At 35.3% G+C, this 9,243-nt stretch overlaps 1 protein-coding gene across 1 annotated transcript; it reads left to right on the forward strand.

Moving 5' to 3' along the window:
* Positions 1–297: 297 nt before the first annotated feature.
* Positions 298–4,344, forward strand: LOC125676085 (uncharacterized). Its single transcript, XM_048913977.2, has 4 exons — positions 298–455; positions 677–863; positions 1,146–2,406; positions 3,293–4,344. The coding sequence occupies exons 2-3, from the start codon at positions 855–857 to the stop codon at positions 2,184–2,186; spliced, it is 1,050 nt and encodes a 349-aa protein (XP_048769934.2). The 5' UTR covers positions 298–455; positions 677–854; the 3' UTR covers positions 2,187–2,406; positions 3,293–4,344.
* The last annotated feature ends 4,899 nt before the right edge of the window (positions 4,345–9,243 follow it).

Consider the following 9,243-nt stretch of genomic DNA (forward strand, 5'->3'; position numbering starts at 1 on the left):
AATATTATACACAGAGAAAGGGAAAGGAATGTTCATATGTCATTTGGTACGTAGAATGATGCATTGGAAGCTCACTGTGATTTTTATTTCAATTCAACTTACTTACACAAAGTGGTTGAATGTTATCGATTTGGTTGCTTGCTTCTTTTGGGGAATGACATGGGGTGTTTAACTGGAGGTTAATGTATTATCCACTCAAAACTGAACTTGTTAATATTCAATAGAATTGAATAACTAATCAGCGTTCGTGTATTTGCCATATTTAAACCAGTTCATACTTTCGGTTTCGTTATGATTTCTTATAAGTCGTTGATATTCAGAAGGGTATTGATTGTCGAATAATCGCAGCATTGCGTATTCTTAATGATACTTTGTTTGTCGTATGTTGCTAGGGCATAGGAGGAACATCTACCCACATTTGGTGGTTATCAGCTATTCACAAGCGATTCGACTAGGTAAGAAAGGTATGCCGATATACGATTGATAAAAGGGTGCAGAGAATCATATGTAATTAATATGTAACCTTTATGGGAGCAAATATAAAAAAGAAAATCATTTCAGATTGTAACAAACTATATTTTTGATATAATTTCCAACATCATGGTGAAATATCATCATAAGGGATTTATATGTTTATTTAACAAGGTTCCCTTGTCTTTTCAATATATCATTACAGTTCATTATAATAACGAATATGGCTGAAAAGAAAATTGACCTCAAATGTGCTTTCTGTGGCGACGACAGTGATATGCAGTGTTCATTCTGTCGTTCTGTGTATTACTGTTCCAAGGAATGTCAGAAAAAGCACTGGCCATATCACAAAAATTTCTGTTCCGTGGCCACTCAACCGGAAAATGGAAAAGGTTAGATCAAATTGTCAAACAATTTAAATGTACTTTTGGGACTCCATATGCATTGTATTTTGTAACCCACATATCAGGAGACCTGCAAACATGTGCGTCATAAGAAATTCATAGTTAACAGCGTTTATAAAAATTCTGATATCAATAGAACGCATATGGCATGTCATAATGAATTGATGAAAATGTTAGGAATTCTATCCACATTTGAGTATAAAAGAGATTATCAAGTCTATTAAGAATAATCAGTAAATTTGCTGAACTATTGTTTTGTGTCTTGTTTAGAATCAGAGGGGCGATTATGCAGACACTGTAAAAAATATCCCGAAAAGTTGTATGCATGTTCGGGATGCAAAAGTACCTCATATTGTTCCAAAGAATGTCAAAAATTTGACTGGAAGAATGGACATAAACATGAATGCCCGCAGCAAATCCGATGCCGATGAATCCAGTAACGCTTGCGTTGAATGTGGAAGACAATGCGATACGAAACGATGCGCACGGTGTAAAAGTGCATTTTATTGTTCTGTGAGATGCCAAAAGACACATTGGCCACATCATAAATTATTTTGTCACAAAGAAACTGTCCCACAAGAACCACAACCTTCTTCTACCACAGCATCTCCTATTTGCGCATATTGTAGGGTGAATGATTGCTCCGTTAGCTGTGAGTCATGTAAATTGGTGTTTTATTGTTCGCAAAATTGTCAAATGAAAGACTTGGAAAAGCATAAATCACTATGTCGTAAAAAATCAGTCAGAAACAAAGAAACCCTCTCGGAAGATTTATGTACGATAATGGGTCTTGTCACTCCCGAAGAGCATGGCGGAATAAACTCAAATGATACAAAACAGTTTCCCGACTTTCAGAAAATTGGTGAAAGCTATGCCAGGGGATTGCATTGTAATAAGTGTGGGAAAAAAGATAATGTTCGTCCCTGTAAACGTTGCAAATCCACCACGTACTGCTCTACTGCCTGCGAAAATTCTGACAATCACGAGAAAAAATGCAGAAGCATGCAGTTTTTGAATTCACTACCGGGACGTTCAGTTAAGAGTGGACAATCTGATTCGGGTTTATATGTAGCAACCATATCTAATTTTCCACCACATTCATGGTTATCAAATAAAGATCCAATGCTAGCAGAAGATGGGGCTGATTTAAACTTGATCGTGGAAAGGTCTGACGAAGACAGACAGAAAGCAATATTGTGTGTGAAGCAGAAGCAATCATTTCAATCTCTGATAACCCGTGTCAGAGAAATACCTATGGAGGAAATGTCCATATCTGGAAGTAACATATGTCATATTCCTAATGCAAGGTGAAGATAACGAACAGTGATCAATCTCATAACTCCTACAAGCAATACAAAATAGATAGTTGGGCAAACACGGACCCCTGGACACAACAGAGGTGGGATCAGGTGCCTAGGAGGAGTAAGCATCCCCTGTTGACCGGTCACACCCGCCGTGAGCCCCTAATGTTTTCCTAGCCTATATACGACGGTATCACAGCTACAGAGGAAGACACAATGTCTACTTACAGGTTATATTATCATTTTACTTCTTGTGAATTTCAAATCCAAGTGTGTATTTTCTCAATAACGAACACACCAAAGCAACGAAACGTATAATATAGAATACGGTATAGGAAACTAACAATATTATTGACATTGCAATGGTTTTACATCAGACAATAATGTTGACATTATAATGCTATGTCTCGACGAAAGTAGCAATTCTCATTTGCAAGCTAAACTTTTGAATGACAATCACGGGGAGCACCAGGAAAGGGAACAATATCAGTACTCTAACATGATCAATGTACATTCATGGCTGTACATGTCTGTTTCAATTGTCTATTGTTTTTTAAAGTACATTGTAAATAATTTTGAATACGAATATATCTGAAAAACGTTGTAGTTACATGTACATATATATATTTGCTCAATATTTGTCAAAACATAATATTAAAATGGAAATCATCTCAAGATACACATTTGTTTTGTACAATTGCAATTGATTCTGATAAGGTGACCACAAACTCTTCATTTGTGAAATCACTCTTAAATTCAAGAAAAAGGAGTAAACGTAAATAACACTTGGTTGGCCAGAGTTATCCCGTTCAAACATTTGACACAATGCGGTTTCCGTATTCGATTTTAGTGTGCTTTTTACCAAATATACTTTGCGTATCTTAGACCCTATTGATTAAAAATACAATACAATTAGTTTGCGATGTTACTGTATACGGACCATACTAAGAGTTAGAAACAACATGCCTTTTACTTTAAAAAATAAATTATGGATAAAAGTCAAAGATAACGAACAGTGCTGCAAGATCATGGTCATTGCACTGTAGAAATTATATTTTAACATATATATCTATCTATATTTGCGATAATACAACGTGTCGTCTTTTATTTTAACAGGATTCTGAGAGAAGAGAAATATATGCGAGTTTCTACCTCCCCAGAGACGACCCTACTCCATATTTCCAGTGGAGTCAATTGGTTCCAGGAAAATTTATTGCAATATCATACCCTTGCATTCACCATTTCAATGATGGTTCGTTTGGCTTACGTGTTGACAAGGCAAAACACGCAACGTGCTTTGAAATCTAGTACCTGATTTTGAATTACTGCACTTTATACCCGAAAGGCTACAAAATAGATATCACTTGGTGAATGACTGAACTATCTTCATCAATCACCATTGTATATTCCCATACGTATAGGATATTCATGACATAATTATAATTTCGTAGAAAACTATTTTTGATGTTTTTTGTTTGCGTTTAGAATTAATATTATAGATATAGTGCTTGTATTTCTAAATATCTATGTAACATATACAATGGTTTGTTGACTGATAATCTTTTATTTAAAGACGGCCTATAATCGTTATGATCAAAATATATTTTCCTTAAAACAGACGTTTGTAGGAGTTATGCGATTGATCATTGTTCGTTATCTTCACCTTACATTGAGAAATGAATACGCCCCCTTTACCTGTATAATGGGGAAACACAACTTCTAATGCTGTAAATAATAAAATTGCTAACAAAATATTGAGATAATTTGTCGATTACTTTCCCTTACCGCTTTAACATGGTGTCTATTATGTATAATAATTAACAAAATTCTTATTTTATAATCATTGTTCCGTCTCTAATTTCTTTTCTGACGCATCTGTTCATATATAATTTGAAGATTGCAAATTATACATGTCTACCAGACACCCATGCACTGTTAAATACAGGTATCTAGCTGCGATGGGCATTGAAAAATAAACCTAATGCTTGCTACTCATTTTGCAATCGCAGTTTTTATATATGCTACATGTATATTGTTTGATATGTCAATAATATAATGGTGTGATGGATTTTAGAATCTTTGTTCTGCTAAGCTACCAAAACTGATATTCTTCACTATATGTATACCGCTAGCTGTACAATATCGGAACTTCCAAATTAAACAGATGTGACATGGAAAGGTTTTCCACCGGCGCTCTTGAAATATTGGTTGTTATGTAATTTCGAATACATCGAAAAACATGTTATCGAGCAGAATAATTCTGGCTTGGTGCATGAATAAGAAATCTTCAAATGTTTTTCTGTAGATAGGTTTTCGGAGGAGTGGGGTCAATGATAGAAGAATAGATGAAGACGATGTTCTCTATCAAATGTATGGGATACGTAACGGCATCGATGACTTGGTGGGTAGAGTGTTCCCTTCATGAGCTGAGGATTGCACGTTCGAGCATTGCCTGTACATTGGTCGCATCTCATCTCAGAAGTATAATAATAGTAACTGTTGGCGAGAGGAGATACTCGCAGGTCTATTGATGAGACATGGAAAAACCGCGGCAAGTGTTGGTTCGATAAAATAATCCTCGTTTCTACGCCACTGACTACCACTGAATTTGTAACACTTCACCTACAACTGGTGATGTCTTCATATGGGAGACAATTATCGACAGAACGTTATAAAACTTATGAGCGTAGTAGTTTTGTATTGTATGGGGGACATATTTCTGCCATAACTTGTCATGTAATTGTATTGACTTGTCAGATCATAATTTCAAATTGTCTTACTCATCCTTGACACTCGATTCCACCACTGGTATACCCAGGGGTCCGTGTTTACCCAACTGTCTATTTTGTATTGCTTAGTTTTTGGCACTCTACTTTTCCTTTTAGCTCTTACAAGTTTATTGTTATTTCGAATTTCCAGAATGTCGGCTTGAGCATCACTGAAGAGACATTTTTTTGTCGAAATGCGCATCTGGTGCATCAAAATTGGTACCGTATAAGTTTTACATTATAGGAGTTATGAGATTGATTACTGTTCGTTATATTCACCTTTCATCATGATGTTGTTAAGAAATGGCACATTTTGAGCGTGAACACATCTTTAAGGTTACATTAAAAAATACTTTTCATTATCTGACAAGTAGAGAAATTCATCTGACGGGTCAACATAATTAACCGACAAGTGGACATGATTATGTGATAAATTGGCATTATTATCTGACAAGCGATAAAAATATGCCGCCATTATATTGGTTGAAAGTTCATAATAATTGACATTTTAAAGAGCAAGTCAGAATAAAAGCTTCCTGTAGCCTCTATGTCGCAGGGTCGCTGTTTTGTTGCAAACAACACAAAACTGGGTCGGTCTCAGACAATTATTTTATTTCAATAGAAGGGGAAAAAACCTAGAAAAAATATGAAAACATACTCACAAACATGCACACAAGATAATAGACATACATAAAACAGAAGACGTAAACTAAAAGACATTTTAACATTTACGATAAACGATAATATTAATACGACTGCCAGTATAATTACATATATTTAACAAGTAAATGAATTACAAGATAAATGTAAATCTTACCAGGCATCCAGTATTATAAATGAAAAATATTTAAGTTACATCGAGTGAATCGATATTTTAGCAAGACTGTCCAATATAACCGTATTGGCACAAGGCTTGGAGTGGGGATTTTGGCGGGGTTTCTAACTTTATATAGTGCACGGGTTAGTAACACATGCATAACTAATTAGTATTCGGTAAAATCCATTGGTCCGCAGTATTATGAACTCAGACCACTGGTCAGTCAAACGTAAAGTTGAACTAAAAATAGAAATAATTACCACCTGTACAATACAAAACGTTCACACTGACTCTCGCATACTTGAAAAACCAGTTTGTATTCAATTGGCTATGCGCGCCAATATGAATACTGATATAATCATAGCGCATAAATATATTTTAAATAAATTGCAACTGTGACATCTATATTGAACTTACATCTTAGAATTTTTTTTTAAACATACGGAAAACATAACAAGATGCATAGAATGCATATATAAATATTCGTCATCGTTAGTCGTGACTAAATCAACAGAATTCTCACAATTCTTATATATCAAATTGTGTTGACATCCATAAACAATGTGGAACGTAGGAAACCTGTGGTATATATAATGTTTGTGGGAGTTCGTGGTGATGTTAGTAAACTTTGAAGATTGCAGGCAGCTCTTGATTTAATGCAATGGATGAAAGTCCATTCACCGGCAAACAAGAGACTATTCTTTGTTAAAATTTGCAGAAATACACTGCAGGAAGTTTCTAAGAGATAAGCCTCTGTAAACTTTGTCAGTTTATTATACATACGAATACAATTGAATAATTCATTGCGTATACATTATCGAATAGAAGCACAGATAGATTACATGTATATATTAAAACGATACCAATACAGAAATCAGGAAAACGATTATGACATACAAAAACGTTAGTATAAAAAGCAATATATTTTGTAAATGGATGTCCCTCTGTATTCATATTTGTGAATGTTTTGCAAAATATTTACAAAAACATGTTACCTAGTTTTGTAGGAAACGTGTGTTGACTCCCTTTGCACTACACAGGAGGAGAGAGACACGGGACTTTCCGATGAAATCTTGAAAATGCAGAGTCCGTGGAAATTCGGACGTTGTTACGATAGAGAAACAATGCTACACTGTCCAGTGTGGGTATCCCTCGGTTAGCTTTGCTGTACGTTTTTTCAAAACGTTGTAACGTTAATATTGGTGAAATATCAACAGAGAAATGATAAACAACGATTAATCAGTCGTTTTGTTTTAAAGTCAATGAAATATTTTTTTTTTCTAAAATGGAAGAATTATGTAATGGGTTAATTTCTATTCATGTTTTTAAAAAAAAAAAAATCATGAAAAATGAAGCTATTGAACAGTGTCAGAACCCCTACCCCGGGGATCATGAAATTTACAATTTTGGTAGAAGCCTTCCTGCTCTACATTTCTATGCATTTAGTTTTTCTTACATATGTGTGGTTCTTGAGAAGAAGATTTTTGAAAATTCATAATTTTTGGACAGTTTTTGCCCTGACCCTAAGCCCCCAGGGGTGCAGGAATCCTGAAATTTACAATTTTGTTCCCCTTGTCCCAATGATGCTTCATACCAAATTTGAAAAGAATTGGTCTGGTAGTTATCAAGAAGAAGTTAAAATGTCTGTTGTTCACACATTTAATAACTGACCATTTTGGCCCCACCCTGATACCAAAACCCCTGCCCTTGGAATAATCAAATTTACAATTTTGGTAAAGGACTACCTGTTCTTCCTAAATATCTATTTACTTTCAATTTAGTATCAATAACATTAAAGAAGATGTAATTTAAGTGTTTTACACATAAACACTATATAACAAGTATGACCTAACCCATACCTGGGGTCAGATCCCCTACCCCAGGGATCATGAAATTTACAATTTTGGTAGAGGCCTTCCTGCTCTACATCACTATGCATTTAATTTTTTTTATTTATTTATTTTTTACATGTGTGTGGTTCTTGAGAAGATTTTTGAAAATTGGTAAATTTTGGGCAGTTTTCCCCCACCCCTAGGGCCCCAGGGGTGCCGGAGTCCTGAAATTTACAATTTATGTCCCCCTTGTCCCAATGATGCTTCAAACCAAATTTGAAAAGAATCCGACTGCTAGTTATTAAGAAGTTAAAAATGTTCAATTGTTAACGCACGACGGACGACGACAGACGAAAACCAATTGCAATAGGTCACCTGAGTTTACTCAGGTGACCTAAAAAATGCTTGAATTCCTCATTGACCATATATTCGTATGTATTTGGTGATCAGGTCTTCCACCAGTCTGTTGAAAATCCCATGGGCACGAATGGTTCTTCTTTTAGTCGCTGACCTGCTTTTAAATTCTTATGAAACAGAGATTATTCAAAATCTTCTACACGAGTAGAAAAAATCTCTTGCTATGGTCCTCAAATCAACTTGATATTTAGATACATTGACGACGTTTTATCTATTAACAATAATCAGTTTCATTTATATGTCGATTCAATATATTCCCGTTAACTGCAGATAAAAGACACCAGAAAGTACAGCTGCTTCGTACTTAGATGTCTTATCCAAAATAAATATTAACGACAAAAAATAACTTAGCTTTATGAACAAGAGGCCCAAGGACCATATCGCTCACCTGAGTCACCTTGGTCCATATCTGAAGACTTTCCATATATATTTGCATGTAAAACCTTAGTCCCTATTGTGACCCCAACCTACCCCTGGAGGCCATGATTTTTACAAACTTGAATCTGCACCATGTCAGAAAGCTTTCATGTAAATGTCAACTTCTTTGGCCCATTGGTTCTTGAGAAGATCTTTAAAGATTTTCCCTATATTTGTATGTAATAGTTTGATCCCCCTTGTGGCTCCATCCTACCCCCGGGGGCCATGATTTGTTCAGACTTGAATCTGCACTATGTCAGAAAGCTTTCATGTAAATATCAGCTTTTCTGGCTCAGTGGTTCTTGAGAAGATTTTTCCTATATATTTGTATGCAAAACTTTGATCCCCCCTTGTGGCCCCATCATACCCCTGGGGGTAATGTTTTAACAAACTTAAATCTTTATTATGTCAGGAAGCTTTCATGTAAATCTCAGCTTTTCTGGCCCAGTGGTTCTTGAGAAGATTTTTAAATGACCCCACCCTATTTTTACATTTTTTTGTGATTATCTCCCCTTTGAAAGGGACATGGCCCTTCATTTGAACAAACTTGAAAGCCCTTCACCCAAGGATGCTTTTGGCCAAGTTTGGTTGAAATTGACCCAGTAGTCAAAAAAGTAAAAACTTTACAGACGATGGACAGAAATGCTCACTTGAGCTTTCAGCTCAGGTGAGCTAAACACGTTATGATTTCAGCTTCTCCATCGTCAACTTTCCATAATTTCTTTTAGCAATATCCTATTATCACCAGCATATTGTGTTTATATCTCTCAACTGATTCGATCCACAAATCCTTGTTCTGCGTATGACCAGTTTTTA

Source organism: Ostrea edulis, chromosome 8 (genome assembly GCF_947568905.1).
Source record: "Ostrea edulis chromosome 8, xbOstEdul1.1, whole genome shotgun sequence".
NCBI lineage: Eukaryota > Metazoa > Mollusca > Bivalvia > Ostreida > Ostreidae > Ostrea > Ostrea edulis.